Raw genomic sequence first — 27,403 nt, forward strand, 5'->3', positions numbered from 1 at the left:
AGAAGACGCGGGGCGAGGCGAGCGGGAGGCGCGTTCTTGCCACTGAGGGGCGAACGAACGCTGGAAGCGGGGAGCTGGGGGGCAAATGTCGGGCTCTTCTATGAGGGACTCTTACCTGTGAGAATGTGAACGGGGAGTCACCGAGGCCCCCCCAAAGCCGCAGCTGTCGGGTCGATGGCCACGGCTGCTTCCCCTATACGCTCAGTCAGAGCCTTGGTTGTACACGTGTCGGAAGCCAGGCGAAAGCTTTAACGAAATGGTATTGGGAGGGTAGGAAGAATTACCCGAGTTCAAGCCAAGTCAGGTAGAAATGATAAGGCGCCCTCATTGCACACGGGCATATAACCCGCGTGGCTTTGGGTGACTTGCAATTGGGTTTGAATCCCGGCGCCTTTATTTTTATTTATTTTGTCTCTATACCGCCCCTAGCCGAAGCTCTCTGGGCGGTTCACAGCAATTACAGCCATACGCTACAACGTGATAACATATAATATGAAAATTTAAAGCTACAATATAAAATAAAGGTTTTACTTCCTCCATGCACCGGGTCCTGGCACCTGCTGGTTCTTTGCTGCTACTATCTGAGTTCTCTCAGAATCGGGTAGATTTGCTAATTGATACCGGATCTGGTTCCTATTCCTGTGTAAACATAATTTAAAGGAGCTTATAGCATTTAGCATACTTTTGGGTGTCTGTATAACATACTTACAGTGCAATCCTGTGCATGTCTACTCAGAAGTAAGTAGGTTCAATGGGACTTACTTCCAGGTAAGTTGATAGGATTGCAGCCTTCAATTGGTTTAATAATAATCTCCTAGAATTGTTTGTTATGCATGTTGTCTACGCCTGGCATCCCTCAGAAGAGCAACCTATGAATTTGTTTTTGGACACTGTGAAATCTCTGTTTAGCTACTGCAGTCCATTGGCAGGTTTCCCCCCATGTTTCATTTGTGTAAAGCAGACTTGATGAGTTGCACTTTATTTCTTCTGTGGCAGTTACGCTTGGGGGTTGATTCCCTTAGACCAGCCTTCCTCGGCTTGGTGCCCTCCAGCTGTCTTGGACTTCAACTCCCATCAACCCCAGTTAGTGTGACCAATGGTCAGGAAACCTGGGGGTTGTAGACCAAAATATCTGGAGGGCACCAGGCTGCCATCAACTCTGATCATGTATTCTTACTATTTCTTCTTAATCCCGTTGTAGGCAGCATTGCTGTAGAGGGAGAGAGAGCAAACAAAGAAGATGGACTGGATGAAATTGCGTTCTTATTCCCAGAAGAGGCACACTCAAAGGAATGTACATTGTCCTTCTCCTTTGCCAGGTGTGGCAGCATCTGCTGCTGTGGGCAGAAGGAATGCTAAAGCCAAAGGACCTCAGTGGGGCCAAGATCTGCTTTCCAAGCCTTCTCATATCAAAAGTAATCACTTGTGTCCTATGCAAGTAGCTGGGCCTTCCCAATCGCTTCCCTGTGTGTCTGGGTTAAACGTAATAGTTGTTGGGCCTTTGTGCATGGGTACAAATGGATCCATCCTACCCGCTAACTGCTCTATTATGTGCGAACTGTGTTAGGGGTGAGAAAGTAATCTAATACAATCAAAATAGAAAGTGCTTAACTTGTGAAACTGTTAGTGGAGAAAGAAGGCAGACTGTTTGTGATGGGGACCTTTTAAATTTATTTTCAGGATTTATATACCTTTCTGTGTCTGACAAGATTCCCAAGTGCTGAACAGTAACAAGAGAGAAATGCAGAGCTAAAATATTTAACATCAAATTATGCTAATAAAACAGTGGCTGGTCAGTCAGGGAAGGCTTATGTTCAAACTTTTTAAAAGCAGCTTCATTTAGAGGCAGATACATTTCTGTCTGCATGAGGTGTATTGCAGAAAGCCCTACCGTGGCCTGTTTGTTGCATAACATGGGATGGACTTATATCAGGGGTGTTGAACCTCTTTCACTCTGGGGGATCGAAATCCATTTTGGAGAAGGCCACTGGGGCTGCCTCCCAGTGGTGGGCAGGGTCAGAGGGAAAAGGAGTGGGGAAACCTCCCCGATACTACTATATTTTAGCTTAAAGCTCTTGCTTCCAGTAACCAAGCCTTAGGAGAGGCATTTCCCCTTTTCAGATGGGGGGGAAATGGTGTAAAAGCTGTGAAACCACCAAATGATCCTGGGGAAGGGCCATCTGGGGAGGCTTGGAGGGCCAGATTTGACCCAGAGACCTGAGGTTCTGCACCCCTAGACTACATGGTTCAGTGGGGCAGAGCACACACTTTACATACTGTTCTAATCCCTGGGATTCCTAGGGCAAAGCATCAAGTAGCAGGTGATGGGGAAGATCTGTTTCTGAGGGGCTGGAGAGCTGCTGCCAGTAGCAGCAGTAGTAGACAATACTGGGCTAGATGGACAAATAGCCTGTCTTGGTGTAAGGCATCTTCCTGTGGGTTGGGGGGGGTGGGCATTTGAATCATGAAGCCTCCTCTGTTCTTGACTACTTCTTTCAGTTTTGTCCTTGCCATAACAATGGCTTTTGTATGTGTTTGGTATGCTGCTAATGTTGTGGGTTGGGAAGAGAAGTGATGCAGCTAACGCCTTAGCCATCCTACAGGATGTTTCTCACCTGGTAAACTGAATTGCTGACGTTGCAGTAGAGTCTGCCAGGTACAGTCACAGCGCAGTCCTTTACATATTTACTAGGACTTTGGGAGTGCTATTTTGTATTAAAACAAGACCCTGTGCATCTTGCTGTAAAGCAAGCATGCAGCTTTATTTCTTACTGTTGAATAGCTGAAATTTGGCAGAGGCAATTGCGGCAGGGAGTGAACTCTAGGAGGTGGAAATTGGCCCCCAGAGCCACTGAAGTTGCCCACCCCTGATCTAGGAATTAAGGTAAGGGTGGGGAACCTGGGGCCCTCCTGACGTTGTTGGACTCCAAGTCCTATCAGCCTCAGCCTGAATGGCCATGTGGTCACGAATGAAGGGAGTTGAAATCCAGCAACGTCTGGAGGACCACTGGTTCCCCTACCCCTTGGTTAGGGCTTTGAAAGATATTTGCTTTAAAAATTGTGAATGTCACAGCTGTAATATTGAGGCTAAAATTGTTGATTTATATACTCTTACAGCCCTTGATTATGCATTTTTAAGAGGTATTGGGATGGGAGAATGGTGTGTCCTGACTGTGTCTGAATAAAAGGAATTGAGCCTTCAGATTCATGTTAGCAATGCTACATGTGGCATATAATTATTGTCCTTATACAAACAGGACACTAATGGCATAGTTCAAGACTAGTGATTTACCCAGGAGTGCTCTTCTGGAGATTTCTGGTGGCGTTAAGTATACAAAAGAAGTGTTTTTTCAACCATAGTTGGACGCAACCATTTTTATGAGTTGTGTGTGGGATTCACTGAGAGCAACACCTGTTTTTATCTGTCACCAAAACAAATTGCTTCCCTTCAAATGCAATGAACAGATGGTAAATCTGAATGTAGTTATGCGAACATAAGTCCCATTGTTCTTGGAGGGATATAAGACTCATTCATGCAACTAATTCTGAAGTAGTGACATACACCAATTACTTCACAGTGACATATCCCTCGAGATGATCACATGCTAAAGGGCTCCTTTGAAAATGAACATGGCTAGAGTTTTAGAGGGGCCGCGGTGGCTTATTGGTTAAGACGCTGAACTGCAGACTGGAAGGTCGGCAGGTCAGCAGTTCGAGACCTGAGTGCTGCGTGATGGGAGCTCCCGTCTTCAGTCCCAGCTTCTGCCAACCTAGCAGTTCGAAAGCAAGAAATTGCAAGTAGATAAATAGGTACCGCCTCGGCGGGAAAGGTAACAGCGTTCCGTGCACCTCGGTGTTCAGTCATGCCGGCCACATGACCATGGAAGCGTCTTCGGACAGCGCTGGCTCTTCGGCTTAGAAACGGGGATGAGCACCGCACCCTAGAGTCGGACACGACTGGTTGGGGACAGCTTTACCTTTTTAGAGTTTTACCACATAGGCTATGCTTATGAAATTCTCTCCCCAGAGGGGGAAAGTTGCCTCTTCCACCTCAGGAATGTTCATAGGGTTCAACCTATACAGCTTCTGTAACCGCACACAGTGAAAGTCTTTGCTGTAGCTTGATTATTCACAAAGTGTATTAAACTGATTTGTCAGAAGGGGGAGCATTTCCCCTTTTGAAGTTACAGTAAAGTTGGGGCTTACTGTAACCAGATGCCCTCACTTTTATTTTTGAATAATCTGAGAAAATGATATTGATAGTAAAACCCAATGGCAATTAATGGGTGTAAAGGAGTTGTTCCTTCCTGCACATCTCGAGAAAGAGAGAGTGTATAGATGGCTCTCACAGTTCTATTAAGGTGTTCTTTCAAGTTATGTCCTTCATAGAGTTTTTACTTGCTGAAGTAAAATTCAGTTGTGTTTTTGTTACCTGACTTCTTTTTGCCTATGTCGGAGTAATTACAACCTGCTGAGCTTGAAGAGAATCTGCTAAGGATGGATTAACATGTTGCCCTGGGACTGCAGAGCTAAAGGGCCACTGTCATCAACCAGGGCATCAAGGGCCAGTGGGAGACTGTTCCCCCTGCCCCCAGGAAGATCATGGACAGCAGATGATCAACCTGGCGTAATACATCAGAGAAGGAACAGCTGCAGAGAGATAGCTTCGCCCTTCCCTGCTAGAAAGAACATATATAAAAGAACTCTGTAACTAGTCTCTGAGCTTGCTTTTTTCCTTCTCCCTCCCAATCCTGTTTCCTTTTGTGTCCTGTCTTTCGGATTGTAAACCTGAGCGCAGGGCAGGGGCAGTCTTATGGATTTTTGTAAGCCACTCTGGGAGTCATTTTGGCTGAAGTGTGGGATAAAAATAGCATACAATAATTATGTTACTATTATTAATGTATGTGAGTGTGAGTGGCAGGCAGGCAGGGCATAGATTCTTTTTTAATGTCAAAACAAGTCCTTTGGATGGGTACAGGACTTTCCATTAAGTTCAGTTTATAAGACAGAAGGTCTTAAATGTGCAGTAATTCTTTCTGCATGTTGGTGGTAATTTAGTATTTGTAAATGTTAATTTTTCCATAGGGCAGCTTGGAAATGCCATTACAGCAGCATTACCCAAAATTCAAGAAACCTCTGAGGTTACCCAGATGGACTGCTTTTCAAGTGAACAAAGGTATACTATAGTAGTCATTCCAAATAGTCTGCTATTTGATCTAGGTGAGCGTCTAGACTAGAGACTCATATATGATATTGCCAATCAGTGTGAATTGTATTTAGAGGCATTCTAGCCAGGACAGCAATCACTTGCCCTGTTTTTGCAGCATTTCTTGAGCAACCACAATGAGAGTGTTGAATTGTATTAACCTCCAAATTAAGTGCAGTCCCCATTTGTCTGGACAAAGTTCCAAATATCCAAAAAGATTTCAAATGGCCCGTGGAAAATATAGGCCCCTAATTGTGCTGTATTATTTTCTAAATAGTGTTGAATTAAATTATAATGAAAACAGATGCGTGGAGGAGAATATAGATACCAGTGAAAGAGACACTACATTAAAGGTATGAATATTACTATTAAATCTCTGAAACCCTAATAAACCTGACTGTGGAAACACAGGTGGTGGCAGTAGCCAGAGTTCCTTTTACCAACGTCAGTTGTAACATCAGCTGTAACCCTATCTAGGGAAAGCGGATCTATTCTCAGTGCACTAATTATATCCAGTCTGGACCTCTGTAATGGGGCTGCCTTTGAAAGCTACTTAGAAGCTTCAGCTTGTACAGAATGTGGCTGCTCAAGTCCTTGTTAAGGCTAGATGGTTGGATCATATTACACTAATTCTGTATCACTTGCAATGGTTGCCAGTGCATTTCTGGGCCTCATTCATAGTGCTGGCTTTGACCTTTAAAGCCCTAAAAGGAGCGGGGAGCAGGTCATTTGGATAAATATGATCCAAGTAATGTGGCCCACCTACATCTGTATGAACTTGTCTGTGCTTTAAGAGCATCTTTGCAGGAACTACTCATTATCTGCTATTAAAATCAGTAAAGCAGGTGGGTTCTAGAGTGAGGGCCTTATCAGCGGTGGCCCCTACCCTATGGAATTCCCTCACGAGGGATATATGGCTGGCCTCATATGTGACCGCTTTTAAGAGGACATCAAAAGCATACTTGTTTTCTCTGGCTTTTAATTGAAATGGTTTTATCTTGTTTGCTGTTGTTGGATATTTAAATCTTTTTTATTATAACGGACTGACTTTAAAATTGTTATTTAAATTTAATGTGCTTTTATGATGTGTTTGGGACATTGTATTGTTTTTACATTGTAAGCTGCATTAGGAAACTGGTTTTCAAAGTTGGCTGAGAAATATATTAAATCTTTTATTATATGGGTATTAAGAATGAAAGCTAAGGAAATTGCCGCCTTCAGATTCCATCCTACCAAAATATGTATGCAAAATATGTGATTCTTCAACCTGAAATAAATGTTTGTCACTTAGTCCATTCAGCTTCGCTATAGTGCTCTGTGACTCTGGCTTTAAAGTGGGAATATTGCTGCCCTTGGAGATATATGGAGATCAAGGTGGTTTGCAGTAGTCAACAGAATAGCTAGTGCTGATGAGATATGTCTTATTTTAATTCTGGTCTTGAATCAGAAAGCTGTAATGATCTTCATGAATTCTAAGAGAATCAAAGTGTGGAAGAAAAATGGAAGTTGTAAGAACACAGGAAGAACCATGCTGGGTCATACCGAAGGCAGATCTAGTCCAGTATTCTTTTCCCACGGTGGTTAACCAGATACCTGCAGGAAGCCTACAAACAAGACATGAGTGCGGTAACACCTTCTAGCTTGTGTCCCCCAGCAACTGGTATCAAAAGGCCTATTGCCTCTGATTGGAGGTAGCATATAGCCATTGTGACTGCTGACCATTGATAGCCTTATCCTTCATGACTTTGTCTAATCCACTTTTAAAACCATCCAAACTGGTGACCATCACAACATCTTGTGACAGTGAATTCCATAGTTTAACTATTCACTGTGTGAAGAATTGCTTCCTTTTGTCTGTCCTGAATCTCCTGCCATTCAGCTCCATTGGAAGAGAGGAAGAAAATCTTCTCCCTATGCACCTCTATCATGTCCCCCGTTACTCGCCTTTTTCCCCATTTTTCTAAGCTAGAAGTTGCTGCAGTTCCTTGATCATTTTGGTTGCCCTTTTCTGCACCTTCTCCAGCTCTACAATTTCTTTTTTGAGGTGCAGTGGGCTTCTTCACACGGACCTTTTATCCTGCTATTGAGATTGGTTACTCATGGAAGTTTGCAAGTCCATTAGATGATGTCATGAACCTCCAGGGCGTTTCCTGAAGTAAATGACCTTTACTCCATTTGTTAAAAGATCAGAGATAATGAGCAATCAAATTACAGCTTGAGTTCTGCTTGAGTTCCCCCATGAAAAAGGAAAAGCTGCAATAAGAGGAACTAGACCGCAGCGCCATCTAGCAGCTGTATACTGAAACATATGGAAAACTCAGATAAGGGGGCAGGGGAGGAAGCGCATGTAAAGGTAGCCCGTTGGGATCCTGCATTTAAAATGGAAGCAGGAAGCCCTGTTTTAAATGCCGAATTTTAGCCTGGTGTAGAGATGCTCAGTGAGTGACCATTCGCAGTACTAGTCACAAGGCTTCCAGTGGTTAGTGTGGAATGGATGATTCATTTCAAAAACCTATAAATGTTGTCAAGGCAAGTTGATGATCATGTCCAGGTCAATTTGACCTTTATAGTGGTTGGAAATGAGACTAGATCAGACTTAAATTTGTACAAGCTGACAATACCACTGAGTGATGGCCAGTGCTCAGGAAATAGCTACCATGTGGACTCAGCTTTAAATGAGTCCCCATGATCTCCGACTCCACACAGAACACCACTCCTGTACAGTAGCCCTGCATGTGAGAAATGCTTGGGCTTTGTGGTGAGTGAGAAGCTTCCCCAGTCTCCTTGATGTGTCACTGCAGATGAGCAGCGTACCACTAGAAACAATCTAAAATGGCTTCCATGTAGCCGGTGTCATGTACTAAACCTAATGGTTGCTCTGACCATTGTTGCTTGAGGAATGTTTGGCAATGACAAAACAATAACATAGCTTGAACTGGTGACTGGGCAAAAAGATCCCTTTTGTTAAAAGGATCCTTTCCAGGAAGTTATTCTTGTAGAGGTCCAGCGTCAAGGGTCGGCATGGTTGGGCACCACACCCCTACTGGGGGTCAACTGACAAGAGCCTTGCTCCTCCTCTTCACTATTGCAACTTCCTTCTTCACCTGCCTCTCACTCTGGCCCATACAATGGTGGTGGTGAGAAGGAGGAGCAGTAGATGAGAGGGAAGACGATGAGGAGGAACAATAACAGCTGGTGACAATGGTGGTGAGAAGGTAGACTCATTGACAGAGGGGGCCCATTGAGGATGTCTTGGCCAAAGGCCCTCCAAAACCTGGAGCTGGCACTGTAGATTTTGTATAGTGATAAGGAAAAATGTTGGTTTCATTCACATCATCCTTTGTTATCTGCCTCTTTCACTGTTGGTCTTAGGATTCTTTGCAGTTGAACTCTGTAAGCAAAAAGAGCTCGAGAAATAGTGAAACTACTTCAGGTGAGTGTGCCTAGGTCTCCTGGGATCAAGAACTCTTTACTTCCAAATATGTGTTGAAGTTCTGTTTTCTCTTGGGTGATGAATTATTGTTTGCAGCTGTTGTATACTGCCTTGGTGATTTCTTCAGAAAGGCAGTATAGAAATGGTTAAAATGAAATAAGAATTTTTCTGGGCTCAATGCAAAATGCTGGCTATTACCTTTAGAGCTCTAAATGGCTTGGGACCAGGTTATTTGAAGGATGTCCTGCACTTTTAATGAATCTGGCTGGGCCTTATGATTGGTGACGGAGGCCCTGCTCACATATCCATTGGCTGGCATGAGAAATGGGGTCTTCTTGGTGGTGGCTCTGTCATTATGAAATTCCCTCCCTTGGGAAGTTCATTTGACTCCCTAAGGGCACAAACCTCCCAGGATACCCATCAGCCTCTGAACTCAGAGGCTGACGGGCATTTTATGCAGAGCAGGAGCAGCCCTGCATTTTGCTAGACAGGCTTTTTTGCCCATTTAGCTGGGGCTCTGCAGAGCAGGAGGGAAGGGGGAAGGAGGCTGGAGGATTCTTCATAAGCCAGCCTCCCCAGTCCCCTCCCTTCCCTGTCCACAGAACCGCCCCCTTTCCCTCCTCTCTGAGGTTGCCTTTGTGATCTTGGAGAGGCAGCTAGTGTGGTTCTCTCCGCACCATCTGCAAGGGGGAGGGGGTGGGGATCCAGGAATCCGAACTATCCTATGGCCCCCCAGATGCTGTCTAGGGGCCATAGGATTGCTCTCCTACTAATAACTTTTAAATAGGGTTTTAAGACTTGATGGTTTTGAATATTCTTTTAATTGACTGTTGCTGGTCTGTAGTTTAAAAATGTTTATGGTTGTTGCTATGTTATTACTGGTACTGAATGGTAAATACGGAAATGATTGAAACATGATAAGCAATTTCTTAAAATCTTCTTGAACCTGTTATCTTTGGCTTTTCTCCATCACGTATCCTTCCTCTTGTTTGCAGTTCTGTGTTGCAAAATCTGTTGTGACATACAGTTTCAACTAACTCATGTCTTCTTCCCAGCACAGTGGTCCCAGTGAACCCTCTCCCCCACACCCCTTCGACGCTAATTGCCCCTAGAGGGAAGCTGCCATTGATGCCTATGGAAACATCCCTTTCAGGCCTAATAGCATCTTTGGGTATGGGAATTTTCATTGGCACTGTGGCACAAGGAGGGAAAGTTTAACCACCCACACAGCATGGTCCCGGTCTTGTTTGCCCCTTCCCTCCCATTGTTGCTATTTAAATAACAAAACTGAGAAATGTCAAATCCATGCACGCATTGTCTGGTTTGGTCCTACGTTAGAGATATACATCTTTTGACAAAATTGAATTTGTATGCCTTTACTGGTAGACAGTGTTATGCAAAAGTAGTAATTTCAAGACTGAACAATGTGTTTGTTTTGTCTTTAATTCCAGGAATGACTTTGCCAACAGGTGTTTCAGACTTCCTGCTGGACTGTTTAGATGTAGATTCTACCATGGGCTCTGATGCAGAACCTAGTGATTGTACAAGTAGTTATTCATCCCCTGAAATATTCAGAGATGAAAGAGATTTAGGTATGCACTGTTCGTGTTGTACATGTGGGAGGAATCTGGTTGAGGAAGGATGCGTGGATGCATCTACATATATTTTTGTTTGTGAAAATTAGAACATATGGCATTGATACGTTGTATTTTTATTTGCTCAGCCAGGTCCCTGGTATACTCAAGTCGGCAAAGTTATCCTAATAGACTATTGTTAAATGCCTCTTGATGTGTGTATGAGGGGCGGGGGGAGTGGGGTGCTGCTCCTTTAAACAAAATCATGAGTTCAGAATGCCCTGCCTTCTTTAAATGTTTGAACTGGCAATTCTTGACTTAGACTGAATTTTCTGTTCGCCCAGTTCTGGAGATATGCCAATTCACCCTGGATTGGCAGCCAAACAATTGCTGCAAGAATTGATGTGGGGGTGGGGGTGGGATCTAAAGTCTTTGCATCTTGTTCTCCAGTCATCAACATCCAGCCATTGAAATCCATGGGAGTAGTTCAGAGCCATTTTCTTACAAATGTAATGTTAACCTTGTAGAACTTCATGCATTTCAAAAACAGGAGAGCAACTATATTGTCTTCTGTGTTCAGACAGAAACAGTGCTAGTGCTGAAGGAGGATGCCTTATTAGATGCAAAAATTCCACCCTCTTGGATAGCAGCAAAGCCATCAACATAGACAGGGTGCTACAGCTGCCAAATCTTTCAAAGATATTGGGTAACTTTAAACATTTTAAGTCAGCATTTGATTGTAAATTTGACATCAGTGTTAATCCTACTTAGAGTAGACTTATTGAAATGAATGGGACTTAAGTTAGACTAACTTAAGTTAGACATTGGATACAACCCCGAGTGTCAATTCTATGGAAAGCCGAACTAAATGTCCAGCAGCAAACATGGATCTGGGAACTTGGGTTGCTGTTTCTGCACTGTGGCTGTGGTGGATGATATTCAAGGGAAAAACAAGGGGGTGGGGTTACCAGTCTTCTTTTTCCCTGAGATCTGCTGGGGAGAGTCTTCTCCATACCCCAGAAGAGAGGGCCTCTTCTGAGGAAAACCTTGTCTTGGGAGATTTGTTTGGACGTGGGGGACCTGTGGACCTCCAGATGCTGGAATCCAGCTCCTATCAACCCATTTCTGACCATGGCCAGTGATCAAGGATGATGGGAGTTGTAGTCCAATAACATCTAGAGGGGCACAGGTTCCCCATCCCTGCTGTACCAGAAAAGCTAGTGCCCTTTAAGAAATATTGAGAATATCTTTGCCCAGAGATTTTCTATATGCCAGGAATAGGCAACCTGGTATCCTCCAGATGTTTTTGACTATACCTCCTGTAATCACTGGCCATTGGCCATGGTGACTGGGGCTTATGGGAGTTGCAGCCCAAAACAGATAGAGGGCACCAGATTTCCTAGCCCTGCTCTACACCATTATAGGGGAATGAGTAAGACACGTCCCAAAGTATTTTCCTAGGTGCTAAGTATTGACGTCCTGTGTCTGTCTGGAAATTAAATGGGGTGGGAATTGGATGAGAAAGGCAGTGAGTGGGTGAGAGGTTAAGTACTGCCTCTTGCCACTTCCCACCTCTCTCTCAGCAGAGAAGCAGTGCCGTGGGGTCTCCGATCTGTGTTTGCTGCTGAATGCTTAATTTGACCTAAGGTAGTGGAGGGATTGGGGCCGTGGTGGCTTAGGGGCCGCGGTGGCTTAGTGGTTAAGACGCTGAACTGCAGACTGGAAGGTCGGCAGGTCAGCAGTTCGAGACCTGAGTGCTGCGTGATGGGAGCTCCCGTCTTCAGTCCCAGCTCCTGCCAACCTAGCAGTTCGAAAGCAAGAAATTGCAAGTAGATAAATAGGTACCGCCTCGGCGGGAAAGGTAACAGCGTTCCGTGCACCTCAGTGTTCAGTCATGCCGGCCACATGACCACGGAAGCGTCTTCGGACAGCGCTGGCTCTTCGGCTTAGAAACGGGGATGAGCACCGCACCCTAGAGTCGGACACGACTGGTTGGGGACACCTTTACCTTTAGTGGAGGGATGCCACCTGTACTATGCCATTTTGTACTGTTAGGATCACTGCTTTTTCTTACCTTAATCATACTCCTCTATTGAATTTAATCTCCACTTTAGGAAGTCACGGCCAGAGTGTTACAAGGTAATAGAAGATTTATTTATTTTTTGGTTACTGTTAATGTAAGAATTTGCTTCCCTCATATTGGAAGTTTTTGCCAACATACAACCACAAAATGATGATTTGTATAAATTAAGATATGGTTATAGGCAACCTTACCAGAGTGTAAATGTGTTCCCATGCACACTACAGTCCCAGTCTAATAGTCCTTGCACCCTGCATTGGGCTGTGCATGAACATACTACTTGATCTCTAAGGATTCACCTATTGAATGGGGGTGGGTGGGTAATTTAATCTGCCATCCACAGGTGATTGGTGCTGTCAAAGCTAAGAGGGGTAACTATTCAGCACTGTGTGTGTGGTCCCAACAATTCAGACTACAGTAACCTACATGATTCTGGACGTGATCATGCTCACCTATGAGTGCCTGATGTCAGTGTCCTTTTATATTGCATCCAGTAATTTTCTAAGTAATCAAAGCTTTCAGCGCTTCACATTAGGCCATTCCACATATTCAGTTTTGTCTTCCCACAATCACTCCCTCAGGAGCATTTGTTCAGAGAACATTTCATATGAACCCTGGGTGCTTCCCCCATTACCGCTGCCGGTGCTTGGGAGAAATTCCCTTGATTGTGGCAGTTGCTGCCTCAATTGTGGAAATTGTTGCTGAGATGCAGCAACTGTAGCCATGGAGATCCCCTCTTTCAGAAGGCGTTTTCCACACAAATGCATCCCTTGGGACGCTGGTGGAGCATCAGGTTAGGACAAAATTGACCATATGAATTGGCCTCTTTACTTTGCCAGTATATTTTCACTATATATAAAGTGCTGTTGGTTAATTGGGGAAGAAATACCTTCGATCTTCAGTTGTGGAAACTTTTATGAGCAGCGAAGCCTGTAACTACTTTCTTAGTGTTTGAATGTTTTAAAAAAACAATAGACGCTTAATGCTTTAGTTTTTCCATCAGGGACAGGCCATCCAAGCAGAAACTGCATTCTGGATTGACAAATGCTTCAACTGTAGTAGCAGGTAAATAACACTGTTGAAAATAAGCAAATTGCCATGTGCAAATTAGGGATGTAGCTGACAGATTTGTTTTTGCTATAAGGTATTGAAATAGATTCATATTATAGGGCCTATGGTGATGGCCCCCAGATGTTGCCCTTCCAATAATACTTCAAATAACCCTCTTTGCCTGGGCTTGGAGCTTTTCTAGACGAGGCTTTTATTGTACGCTCGTCATCCCTCACTCATGGTTGTTCACTGGTGCTTTAAATGACATTGTCGCTGTCCAGTTTTGCTTGTTTTTTACAAGCAATTTCACAGGGCTTTTTGGAGTGAGGGAAATCCAGTATTTTTGCCGAAGCAAAACAAAGCTCAAATCCCTACTAGTGTTGCGTTATTCTGCTATACCACAGCACCACCTAGAGGTGATGTAGTGGAAAGTACAGAAAAGCAGGAAAGGAAAATAACTTAATGTAGAGCTCCGATCTTAATTCTGCAATGAAATGAAGTAGAAACCCTGGGTTAAACAGCTTCTTCCAGAAAAGCTCTTGATGACAATCCTGGTGTTGATATTCCCTTAACTTAAAATACCTTCGTTCTCATCTTTTGCATTGCTTCATTGACTTCAGTGAAGCAACGCACACGTTGTGTATTGTGTACACATCCCAAGTTGCTAGTTCTGGTGCAACATTTTTGAGGCTGTGTAATACTTCCCTTCCAAGCCTCCCCTTGATCTTTAAAAAAAAAAAAAATTAGATGATTCCTGAGGCACATTCATACTTGCAAGTATTTTCTGGTCAGGGTTCTACAAATGTTTATCCAGACTTGGTAGCCATTAATAATTTCTATAAGCCAGTGTGAATATTAGTCTAGTAAAGACAGCAAAAAAAAGTGTAGTTTTTAAAGTAATTATAAAATTAATTATTTTTGAGACAGTTGGACGAGCATAAGAAGCAACATTCTAAATGTTGCAGTGTCCACTCAGGCTACATTCCTATGGGAGATTCAAAGGCCCCATGTTGTTGTTGTTGAGGACTCTTCCCAGAATCTGAGAAGAGGAGGGGCCATGCTGTAACCAAACAGGAAGTGGCGCATTGATAGTGCAAGTCGCTGTCACTCGAGTGCGAATAATAACCAGTGTATGTAGGAATGAATAAATAACTGGCAGTGTACACCCCACAATTAGCTTTGGGTGACTCCAAATCATATACCTGCAGTAATCTTTGTTATTTCTAAAAACATTTTCTAGTCGGAGCAGATTGCTGGGTATGTACATGATTTTATTTCTTTCTTGTTAAAAAGATATTCTTTTTGACAACAAAATGGTGCTTATTCCCAAGTAAATGTGTTTAGCATCCAGGCAGCAAAAGCTAACTCCATTTGATTCCCATAGTCATGATTGTGGTGTGATTTAAGTGAGTTTGAAATGGAAAACTGCACATGCTCAGAGTATTTCTTTTTTATCAGGGTTGGTGGAGTGTTTTGTTTGTTTATTTGCTTGCTTGCTCTAACATATGAGTAATGTAGAATCAGTTGTAAAGCATGGAATGGCAGTGGGAAAGGAGGGAGAAGAGAAATGTTCAGTGTGGGCTTCACAGCTGAAGTTATACACAAGACAGTCTAAAGGGGGCCACCATAAGACCATTATGTCCAGAATCTAAAAGTACCTAGCAGCACCACTGATTGTTCCCTTACAAGTCCGACTCCCTGCATGTTTCTAGATAACACAGTTCCCCCCACACTCCCCCCCACCAAAACAGGCTTGCTTTCCCCCCAGCTCCCATTAGCAGATCTTACCAAAAATACTTCCCCCCAACCTCCTCCCGCCACACAATTCTTTTGCCATAGGCAGACACTTCATTCTGTGTACCAACAGAGAATGTAATTTGTGCTAGTGCTAGAAATTTGTTTTTAGCCCTAGGATTATAAAAAAGCTAGTGAACAAAACCTTGTGCTACCCAAACGAAATCCATTCCAGTTTTTTTCTGCCAACTTCTTTCCTTACAGCAGCTATCAAGTTCCTTGTCTCTTCTCCCCCCCCCCCCAACTTTCAATATTTACTCAGTCTTGGGAGGACAACACTGAGGGAGTTTGTGCCAAAATGTGCCCCCCCCCCCTTTCTGGGGTGGAAATGGGAGCTGAGAAAAGCCAACTAGATGTGAAATGAGGAAGGGACTGTCAGGTAACTCTGTAGGGCAGGAGAGAAGGTTAGCATTGAAGCGGAACTAAAGCAGAAGTGGTGTGGGGTGTTTAAAAATGCCACTGCCTCTCCCAGCTCAGTCAAGAAACTGAAGACTGGGGTATTGCTGGATTATTGGCACAGCAGCAGGACCTGGTCTCAGATTGGCTGCTAATAGGACTAATGCTGGCAAAACTGCAAAGTACTGTGGCTTTCTCTGGCTGTTGCGGCCTGCACCCCATCTTTCTTGGTTGCCATGGTGACCATAGCTGTGAAAACTGATTCATCCAGAGTAACGGGCACCTCCCTGACTTCATACTTGCAAGCACAAATACCATTTCAGAATCTCATTCCACCCATGTGGAAAGATTTTGAGTGAAAAAGACAAACCGTGGCATTAAGGGATGGTTCAAAGCTAAGAAAACGGGGCTAAATGAATGACGCTGCATCCCCCAAACTGCAGCTCAAAATGGAGTCTGGCAAATGGCAGGGCCAATCTACTCAGATTACATGAAGTGTAATTTTTTGTTGTTGCTGTTTTGCAGAGGAAAAAGTGTGCAAAATTTTGTCTGCGAAGGAAAAAACACCTGAATCACAATCTTCTGGAGCCTCGTTACTGCCTCCAACACCAAAAAGACAGGTAATAGTTTTAACACCCATAGGCTGCCTTGTGTGAATTGTGGTTACAGTACTTAACCATACTGCCAGTGCTCACCACTCTCTGTATTGACTGGAAGCCCCTTCGTTCTGAACAGATGCTTGGTAGGGATAAATCATGCATCATCCCTGATCATAGCCATGCTTATGAGATTTTTCAGTTGAAGCATTAAACATTTGCTGCCAGGTGGTTAAGAAGGGCTCCCTTCCAGGCCAGGTTTTGACAGTCACAAGCTGTCATGAAGTGACATATCCTACTTCAGATCATGTCTGGACAAGAAGTGGGCAACCATTCCATCATAACAAACTTGATGCTACAATCACAGGGGGAGTGCAGGACTATCTCATGACCCATTGGAATATCATGCCAGTAATGATAGGAGGTTTACTCAGCCAGGGATTATAATTGATCACTTGCCATAATCATCTAGGGCAGGGTCTCTGTTGAGGGCAGAACTGCATGTTATTTCAGCCAAACATGCTTGTCAGTTAATAGTATTATGGGGAAATATTTGCAGGTGGAAATCAACAGGTAGGAGAAGGGAGTACTTCTGCTTGGTGATTTTGCTCACACAGTTCCTCTTCTCAGGACCCCCACCCCACACACACACTAGACTTATTTCCAGTTTTGAAGTTGCCTTGGGTGAAGGAGAATGGGAAAACATTAGTCTTTTGGAGAGGATGCTGAATAGGAATTAGGAAGTGGGGAAAGGGTTGTGTTTCCCCCTACCAGCCACTGATTCTCAGGTATGAATGCCTCCCTCCCATGCAGTAGGTTCACAAGACAAATACAGTGAGCCTGGGCTTACCTCATAAAACGTGGTACTACCTTAAAACTAGTGGTATTGTAACAATGCTTTTCCAAACAAAGTCAGTCTACATCTAGATTTCCATTACAGCAAGAATGAGGAACTGGTGGCCCTCCAGATGTTTTGACCTATAACTCCCATCAGCCCTAGCAGCATAGCCAATTGTGATAGCTCATGGGTGTTGTAGGCCAAAACATCTGGAGGGGGCGCAAGTTGCCCATCTCTGCATTATAGCATTATTTGAATAATTTTTATGGGTAATGATTTCTGCCTTAATCAATTTAAGCATCTTATACTTAAGTTTGAATTTCAGGCGCACTCCATTTAAATAGTGTAAACCCTAAAATAAAATATCAGAATTAAAATTGTCACTCATTTTCTTGACCCTGGCCTAAATGGGCACCTTAATGAAAATGTTTTGCAAGGGTACTGGAAATGATTAGTTTCAACATTTGGGGAGTCCTTGGAGAATAAATTTCCCATAGCACTGAGACATCCTCAAACTTCTCCCTTCATGCCCTTTTGTTACACATTTGGTTCACGTATTATAGTCAAGAAGGTGTTCTCACCTGATCTTGTTGCAAATTATGAAATCTTTCCTATCGAGGGTCTGGTCAGTGTATATTAATAGTTCTGATAATTAGGCACAGTTTATTCCCTCCCCCGCTCCTGTTTTGCTTCTATATGACTCCTTAAATAGTTGACAGTGTGAGCTGACTCAAACAGCCATTTTGGCTCCACACTGGGATTTTGGTGTTGTGGCTGGTCACTATTCTGTGCCAAGATCATTTCATGCACTTGTCGTGTTTCCAAGGAACACAAAATGGGTCAAGCGAGCATGATACTGTGAAGTGTCAAGCCATATTTTTAAACAATTTGGCTGGCCATCTTTTGGTGGCTGTCCCATATCATTCTTTTAAAATATGCACTTAAAAATTGGCTCTCTCTCCTTTTAACTTTTGTTTCACATAATCCAAGAGCAAGTGTAGTGAAGGGCATAAAAGATGATGAAGTGGAAATCCCTTGATTCGGATCTTAACTTTCCTCGCTCATAGATTCACTAGCAAGCTGCTCTCTCTCTCTCTCAATCTCTCTCCCTCATCCCCTACAATTTGGGGGTAATAAACCTGACCTGCCTTAAGCTGTTTGTAAGCATTACTGAGATAACTTATACAAAATGGTTTGATCACTTTCTAAATGCTATAAGAATATTCCTTATGGGTGTTGATTTTGCAATAATGTAGAATTCATCATCTTACTGTAGATTGACGATTGTGAGCCCAGGAAAATGAAGTGCAGGAAAAAAGTAAAGTTCAAAAGCATATTAGAAAGTACAACTTTCTCATCCTCTCCTGTTGTATTGGGTTCACCTGGAAGACGCCAGCCAGCCATATCTTGTGGGGTCTCAGCTGAAGCATTTGTCTCCAAACTGTCAGATGCTGACATGGTAAGTGGCTTAGTTGTGGGCTTCTACTACCAAGCTTAAGACAGTGGAGCCCTATGGCCTGTTTCCACGAGTGATTTACTCCACACTGGCTGCATGTGGAGGTCGTTAGGGATACATGATGTAGCCATCCAGCAGGCACCCTGGAGCTTATCGCGGAAAGAACGGATTTCCTGAGACTGCTTATAGTCTGATTCTTTTCCTTAATTCGGCTTGTTGGCACTTCTGTTGTGGTGTACACCAACCCTCTGCATTTACTCCAATGCGTTAGCCCTGCCCAGAGGTGTGCCTTTCACCATGACCCTGGTCAAGGGGTGTTTCCCCAACGTTTTCCCCGCCTACATTTTCCTGATGCTTCCTCCATTTCCCCACTGGCCACCAGAGTTCTTTTCTTTAAAAGTAAAGGATTAAACCGAAACAGCACTTTAGCACTATGTCATGAACCAGAAGTAAGCACTCTCCATTCACCAGCCACCAACTCTATCGATGCTGGACATTTAAAGCCATTGCTCTATCGGAGCCTAAGGCTTACACTACTAGAAGAGCCATGGGGTGTGGTGTACATATGTTCATGGCCAGGTCGCAGTTAGAGGTAGTTACTGCAGAATCTTCAGTTGCGCATTTAGAAGGCATCACTATCACTCGACAGTGAAAAAAGCCCCAGTTCGCCAGCAGCACCTCTACCCCCTCTCTCGCTATCCCATGATAATACTGTTGCGCATTTATTCCATCAATACACGTACCCCCTATGTCACTAACCCACTATCCCTCTATCACTCAATCATGAAATAGCACTAACTATTTGCGCTATCGCACAATAACACATTAGGTCAGGGGTCCTGCTAACTCCTGTTGTAGTCAATGAGGCTTGTTCCCGAAAGTGCACTATAATGTGTTTGTGCTATTGCGCGATAGCACATTTATTCAGGGGTGCCTGCTAATGCAGAAGCCCGATATTTAGAGGGAAAGGAGAGAAAAAAGGGGCGGAATCGGGCAGAGGTCTAGGAAGTCTGCTCAGAAGTCACTCCTGTTGTGGTCAATGAGGCTTGTTCCCGAATTTACTGAGATTGCCATTAAGCCAAAAACACTAGGTACACCCAGGATACATCATGTATTAATCTAGTGAAAGGCATAGTAACTCCCCTAATGGCTGTGAAGCACTATTTCCAAAGCTGCGTGTCTCTGCTTTTTGGTTCAAGGCTTTTCGGGAGTAATTAATTCCAGCTTCAATCCTTTGCATCATCACCTAACCAGGGGGGCAGGAGAAAGGGGAGTAGAGCCTGGAGGGGGGAGCCTCTCTTATTGGTTGAGGAGCCCCTGCCAGTCTGATGATGTTCACTTCCAGTTCCCCCACCCCACCTGGAAGTATGTTTCTGTCAGCTACTTATAATGGTGCGGTGCAGTCTTTTGTCAAGCCCTGTGCGAAGCCATGCCGATTCCATGAAAAATCCAGTATTCCTTCATTTGCTTCACCCTTCCGTTGTCGTGGAAACACAGCCCTATTCTGGTGTGATACCTGAACAGGGTACATCAGCCTTCCTCAACCTGATGTAGTCCAAAACAGCTGGAGGGCAACTCCCAGCATTCCTGACCATTGGCCATGCTAGCTGGGGTTGATTGTAGTTCAAATCCAAAATATCTGGAGGGCACCTGGTTGCAGAAGACTGAGGTAGACAAATGTGTGTAAAAGCTATGGGGCTGTGTGCATTGGCCCTGCCCACACCGTCCCTGTACACGCAATCCCCAACTTCACTGCATTGAACAGGGAGGTCTGAAGAGGGCTTCTACCACGTTAACTTGAAAGTGTGTGGAAGCCCCACCACCACCAATGCAATTTGAAACCCTGATAAAACACAGAGTTCTATTTGCATTCAAGTGAATGTGAGTAGGTGCTCCCTTCAGACCTTACTGCTCAGCCTGGCAAGGTCAAGAACAGAGAGGACAGGGCCAGCATGTGCAGCCCTCTGCCCCTTCCATGCATTTGTATATCCTGTTCAGGCACTGATTGATAGATTTGATTTAAATCCTGCCTTTCCACCCAAAAATGGTGTTCAAGACATGGTGGCAGCTGTAGTCCCATCATATCTGGAGGGCTCCATGTTGCGGAAGGCTGACTACAGGATTGCACCATCTGTCTCCTCTCTCCTCCTGTCCATTCATCATGTCTGGTTCATCATCTCATAAAGTCCAAGCAAATCCAGGCTAACTTAGTTTGAATTAAGACCCATTCATGAAAACCAGTGTCTTTGTCAAAAACGTCCACTTGACTTTCTACTTTCAAAATGAGTTCAGAGTATCTGATGATAGATGCAAAGTGTGATGTTTGGAGAAGAATCCAATTATCTGTGTCAAAAGGATTTCCTTCCTGTGAAGGAATTCAATTTAGACATAAAAGTAGAAACTGAAATGGAACTGCAGGTAGAGTAATGTTTTTGTATAAAGTAAATGAAATATTTTCAAATTAATAGCAGCTCTAGGAACTCATGTCTGATACAATTATATATCTGTATAGGAGATCAATTCCAGAGCAGTGAACATAGGAAAGACTAAAGCATTGCTAACAAGTACAGCATTTGTACAGCCAGAAGATTTAGAGGTTAGTGAAATATGCGTAGCATAGATATTACCATTAGATTTTGGTATCCATTTTGTGTTTTTCTCCACGCAAATGATAAAATGAAAGAAATACGTTTATATTAAAAACATGAGGATTTCAGTGTTACATTTTTTAATCAGTCCCAAGCAGACTTTTCAAAATCAATTTGAGTAACAGTTAATGTTTCTCAGATGTGGAAACAGCGATGAGGGCCACTTCTGACTATGCCTTTCTTACACAGAGAATACCCCCCACACAGGAAGAAAACGTACCACCAGAGCATGAAAATTGCACATTTGTGTCAGCAAGTGCTAAGGCTCCCAAATGTGTGGCAAAGTAGATACTTGTGCAGGTTTCATGCGTGTTGGTGTACATAATGTAGAAACAATGTTGTATAGCTGAACGTATCTGTTGTTCAAACCACAAACTAATCTCGCTTCCATCTGTTTTTTTTTTTTTAATGTATTAACATTTTATCCACCCTTCCTCTGAGGAGCAAAGGGTGGCAAGCATGGTTGCTCATCCACCATGTTACTCTTACAATAGATCTATGAAAGATATTTAAACAAGAGAGAATTGTTTATTGGTAACTTTGGATTTTGCATAAGAAACATATAATGTATATATAAGTGAGTGTGGAAATGTCCATAACCTTATTCAAGTGATTCAGATAAGGGATATCTTATTGACTGATGTATATAATATGTACTGTATTCTTAGAAAATGTATTGTATTACTCTTATTATATGGTTGGGGGAAACGGTTCAGAATGATTGTACTAGCAGACCAACAACAATAACAAAATATAGCACTGGAAATAGTCCTATGAAGGGAGATTAGATGAGAGAAAGTGTGTGACTGACTCAAGTGGGCTTCATGGTTGAGTGTGGATTTCAGCCAGGGTCTCCCCAAGCTGGGTTTTCTGTAGCCAATGTGTCACACTGGCTCTTCTAATGGGAGCTCAAACAAAACTGAAAATAAGCCTGCTGTCATCTCCCTTATTTGTCATTCTGGTGAACCTGAAGACTGACAGATATATATTCAGGGACTCTCAAATATTGCTATAGTCAGTTTTCACCCAGTTCATAAAAGCAATCATACAATAGTAGAATCCTAGAATAGTGGGGTTGGAAGGGGCCTATAAGACAAATTGAGTCCAACCCTCTTCCAAGTGTCACTTTGTCTGTCTTGTGATGAACTGCAGTTACCCTTGGGGCCACAGGGGTGTATGGGAGACTGATGGAAAGAGCAGCATCCCCAACAAGGAAGAGACTGTTTGTCATTCTTCCTCAAGACCCAGACAAGCTACATGTGTAAAATCTAGGCTGAGAGAGGAGCTTCATTTAGAACAGGGGTGGGCAACATGCAAGCTGCATGTAGGCCCCGTGGCCTCTGGTGCAGCCCCTGCTGCACAGCTGAAATTCAGCAGTGCAGTGCCACCCCCACCCCACCCCGAAAAACCGCATTTCAGTAGCAAAGTGCTGCAGAGACATACAGTGGCAAACTTAGAAGCTTGCTAGAGAAGCTCCCCCCCACACACACATCTTTTAACACTCTTAGATCCACATCAATAACTCCTTGCATGTTTGTTTTGCTTTGGTACAGCTGGATTTGTCATCTGTGCACAAGGTCTCCCTAAGTGAAGACTTCTTCCCAAGCACAAGTAGTCCGTATGTAAATTCAGAAGAAATTGTTCCTGCATCCCTGTCTCCAGAAACTACTGTTTGTCAGGTTATACATCTATTAATTATTTTTCCTCTGTTTCAGTGTTAACCTAAATTACCTTGGGATTGCTCTTGTAATAAAAATAAAATAGGCAGAATGTAACAGCACTGATTTCAAAACTCAAAATTCACTGTCTTTGATGTATGAAGACAGATGTACTATTTAAAGAGATGCCATAGTGTCACAGAATCTTGCCCACTATATTAAAAAAAAATAACAGGGTGATCTAACTGAAGCAGGAGGGCAGGTAAGACTGATGGCTGACCCAGAACATACATCTTTCATGCAAAATATAAAGCCAGAAGAAAGCCGGGCTTAAGACCAGGGCAACCCAACTAGAACTGGGCTGCCTTGAAGCAGCTGCTGTCCTCAAACAGGAGCCTTCCATAGGTGGAATAGTGTTTCTGGATCCAACCCTAGCTTTTCTTCCATTTCTTTCAGTGTTTGCGTAACCCACCAGAAATCTGCTCTATCATTCAAGCTTCGCCAGGATTTAGACCACTGAAAGTTATCCAACATCCACTGAATAGAAAAACATTGTTCTTCCCACCAGGATCAACTGAAGGTAAAGGGATAAGGAAGAGATACAGAATACCTCTTTATTGTGAGAACTCCTTAAATGGGCAAGAGGAATTACTTGGTTTGCGATTTTGTTTTTGTTTTTTTGTAAAAGGTCTATAAAGGTTCCTTCATTGGCTGAAGGAACACATGGAAACGTCGGCAAGACTACAAAACTTAATTCCCTTCTCGGTAATATTCTAAAGTGGAAATTGGTGACACTAGCAAGGGCATTGAATGGGAGCTTGGGTTCAAATCTCTGTTCAGCCATGAACTTTCTGGCGCCACCTTGAGTGCCTTTTCGTAGAAATGTGGGGTATAAATACAATAAAATAAAGATGCGGGATAGTTTGGGGTAAATCATGATCTGTCAATCACCATTTTTAACATTGAAAATGGAGGCTACTGTAAGTTGGCCTGCAAAGTTTACTCAATCTAATTACATTGATTAATCAGCAAGGACACATTTTAATTGGTGATGCTGAGACTGAAAGCCATATTGGTTTGTTTGAAGCCTTTTTGTTGTGTTGGAATAGAGAATAAAAAAGAAAGCACAACTGGTGCCGTTTAGTGTTAACAATAAGTCATAATATATGTATGTTTAAATTCTGATCTTCCTTCAATATTATCAAAAAGGGTATTTTTATGTGTTACATCCTACAAAAGTCTCAGTGATTATAGATAAGGTGCTGCATTCATTGCACCTTATAGTACAGCTTTGATTGAAAATCTGACTCTTCTTTTTTGTAACTATGCAGTTCTAACATGCTCCCAGGTTCAACACAATACTGAAACATTTCTCCAAAGAGTAGAATTGAGAATTAATTCCCAATGCAATTTTTTTTCCCCAGATATTATTACAAGTTCAAAAAACTGGGTCTACAATAATGATAGATGAGCACTTCTACAGGTCTATGGAACATGACAGAAAAGCCTTATGTTAACGGTGTAGGAGAAAAAGAGAAGGGAGCACGTTATGGAACCCTGTACGGTTATAATTGTATGAACAGTAGGTGCAATCAGGAAAAAGTAAGGAATGCCTTAGTCCTAGTTGAATGAATGGAAGTGATGTTCTTAATACTATGCTTATGTCCTATAGTCTTCAGTACTTATTTCTAATGTTTCAATTTATTTCTAATGTTTCAAAGTGCTTGTTTATAAGTTTTGCGTCATAATGTTATAAACCGCATATTTATTAATCTTCCAGAATTTCTAACAGTTGCTTGGGAATGACATAGTTGGATATGAGTTTTAAATCCTTTATTATGTCTGAGCAGAAAAGTATTTTGCTGCTTTAGTAATTGTTTTCTCAAAGCCACAAAAAAACATTTCTTTAGTTGTTAAAAAAAGGAAAAGAATAAAATTGGAAATTGAGAAAGTGAGAAAATGGAAAGGTAGGAAGACACTCAACTGAACATTTGGATTTTGTTAAATTTGAAACGTTAATGATTCTTTTAAAGAAAGTTGTGGACAAATATATTTCAGGATATATGCATTCTGGCAGGTAGGAATAATGTTTAGGAGCTATTAGCTTGACTATGATTTGTCTGGTTCATGTTTTATATATGCCACTATTCTGTATTGCTGCTAAAAACTTGGTATTGCTTTACATGTCCTTATGCTGTTGTCAAATATATACTGAGTATACTTCTGACTCTTGATAATTCTCAGGAAGACTTAGTTGTATGAGCTCAGAAGCCCAGTTAAATTGAAGTGCGTGGATTTAAGTCAGTTTAGGACAACAGAATCTGCTTGTAAATCCTAATACTTCACCTTAACTAGGCTTGTGAAACTCGGTTGAATGTGAGTATGGATTTGAAACATTAAGCTGTAATGCCCTTGTCCTGCAAGCACATATATGTAGAAAAACTAGACTGTTTTCTTTCAGTATCATACTTCTAATAAGCTACTTACATTTTCATCAGCTACTTCCAAGATGAAGTTTTAATCTTTAACATTTGACTTTATAGAGACACTGTTCCTACTAACTGGTTTTGAGAAAGTGGTCTCTGTGATCTGCATTTAAAACAAAACAAATGTCCTATGAAGTTTTGTCAGTGACATGGTGTTTACCGGACATTGCAATGTGTAACTAATGTTTAACATATTAAAACATTGAAGGGTGGTGGGAACTAAAACTGCTCAGGTTTTGTACTGAAAAACAAGGTCTGCAAGTCTGCAGCAGCATAAATAAATGGACAGTGCAGGTAGAGATGCTTTGATCATCTTCACTGGTTTAAAATGGAAGTCCATTTCCACCTGTGTGTTCGGGTCCTGCCTTGGGAACTGCTAGCCATCTCTGGGAATGGGAAGAAGACTAGATGGTCCAAAGCTAATAACTAATTTTCACTCATAATATAAAGGGAAAGAGTGAACATGAGGCCTAAACTGTGGGAAGTATCTCTCTGCCTGAGTTATACCCAGCCTGACCTGCTAATATCTGCATCTACTTCCCCTCACTTATTTTCAGCTGTCATTCAGTAACCTTGGGCTTGCCAATTTTCTAAGTCAGTTACTCTAGTATTGGGGGTTGGATCCAGTATAAGCTGCCCATGGATGGAAGGGCCCCTTCTGTCTGTAGGAGGCTTCTGCTCCAGTTGCTATTAAAGAGACAGCGTTGGATCCACATTTTGTCCCACCAGTGGGAGCAGCCCAACCTCCCCCCCGGTGGAGTTCCATTCAGAAAGCTCCTGCTGGCCGAAGCAGCAGGCGGCTCTCCCCCTTCTCTCTGCAGTCCCCTATGGCCCCTTGAAAATCTGCTCTGGAGAGCTGAGTGATCCTTTGGACTAGTGAGGGAGGTGGCACTGGGGGCTGCAAGGGGAGAGGAAGTCAGTGAAGGTTGCCTCTCTTCTGTTGGTGGGAGTATTTGAGCTCACCCAGGGGCTGCTCCATCTGGCGGGATGAAAGCTAGATCTAACCCTGTGACTTCAATAGCAGTTTGATGCATGTCCATTAACTCGGGGTGGGCAATCTTTTTTTCAGTCCGAGGGCCAAATTCCAATCTGGGCAAGGTCTTGCGGGCTGCATTCCATCTATGCATGAGGCTGAAGGCAAAGTGGGCAGACCCAGACTGTGATTCTTATCAATTTTACACCTACGTAGAAGTAAATAGAGTAAGTCTTGGCATGTCTACTCTGAAGTAATTGGGACTGCAGCACTTTCAGATATAATCCTAAATACCAAGCCTCTGCAGTGTACTCAGAAGTGAGCATGAGCAGCATGTCTACTTGAAAGTAAGCAGGGCAAACTGCATGCCTACTCACATGGAAACAGGATAAGCCTCAGAAGTAAGCATGACTGAACCACTCAGCAGCTTCCTCCTCAGGACTTGCCTCCTCTCCCAGGCAGGGAAAGTCTCTTATTTCTAAGCAGCTGCTGGTGGACTGGATGGGGAACCATATGCTGCCCAAGGGCTAGAGATTTCCCATGCCTCCATTAACTGATAATATTTATTTCCATATTGTCAAAAGTTTTCCCTCTTCAGCTCTGAACATCTGCTAAAGGCAGAAGAGCTTTTTGTGAAGCTATGTGGAGTCAGTTGGCAACCATAAGTAAACTTCCTCCTTCCTGAAAGGCTGAGGTTGGCTGACCTGTTGGTTTCCTATCTTAACAAGGTTTCCAGAAGTTGTTCTGGGACAGATAGATAGGCGCACATATGTATGTATGTTTAGCCCGCCTTTCAACTAAAAAGTGCCACCTTGGTTTACAAGTTTAAAAAATAATAATGATAATGAGGAAACTACAGCAATGCAAAACAATCACAGTTAAGGAGAGAGACTACCAGGTAAACACACCAACTAAGAAGCCAGGGATATTAAAACTAACAGCTTGACAAGCCAAAAGCCTGCTGAAAAAGGAATGTCTGTGCCCAGTGACAGAAGGGGAATCGGGGAAGTGGAAAGCTGGGCCTCTGCTGGAAGAGAGTGCCAGAGTCAGGGCATAGCTACAGCAAAGGTCCTCTCCATGATCCAGCCAAATGTAATTCAGATGTATGTAGGCTACAGAGTAGAGGCCCTGTAAGCAGGTTTGTATAAATGGAGATTTTTTTAATAATCAAGCAAAGTTGAAATACACATGACACTTTAAGAATATAAGGAGAGC

General features: G+C 43.0%; 1 protein-coding gene across 10 annotated transcripts; it reads left to right on the forward strand.

Moving 5' to 3' along the window:
• Positions 1-25,540, forward strand: MEIKIN (meiotic kinetochore factor). Of its 10 annotated transcripts, none has more exons than XM_084838857.1 (15): positions 1-304; positions 1,202-1,415; positions 5,086-5,176; positions 5,484-5,559; positions 8,579-8,639; positions 10,091-10,231; positions 10,794-10,919; positions 12,328-12,352; positions 13,297-13,358; positions 16,059-16,153; positions 18,244-18,426; positions 20,936-21,019; positions 22,625-22,750; positions 23,186-23,309; positions 24,154-25,540. In XM_084838857.1, exons 2-15 carry the CDS (start codon positions 1,241-1,243, stop codon positions 24,198-24,200), a joined length of 1,416 nt encoding a protein of 471 aa, XP_084694983.1. In that variant the 5' UTR covers positions 1-304; positions 1,202-1,240; the 3' UTR covers positions 24,201-25,540. The 10 variants fall into 10 exon arrangements, with proteins under 10 accessions (XP_084694983.1, XP_084694988.1, XP_084694989.1 ...); XM_084838862.1 differs by having other exon boundaries at positions 1-601; positions 24,154-25,513; XM_084838863.1 differs by having other exon boundaries at positions 1-270; positions 24,154-25,513.
• The last annotated feature ends 1,863 nt before the right edge of the window (positions 25,541-27,403 follow it).

Source organism: Heloderma suspectum, chromosome 2 (assembly GCF_057233095.1).
Source record: "Heloderma suspectum isolate Gila_16-S chromosome 2, 16-S_ref, whole genome shotgun sequence".
NCBI lineage: Eukaryota > Metazoa > Chordata > Lepidosauria > Squamata > Helodermatidae > Heloderma > Heloderma suspectum.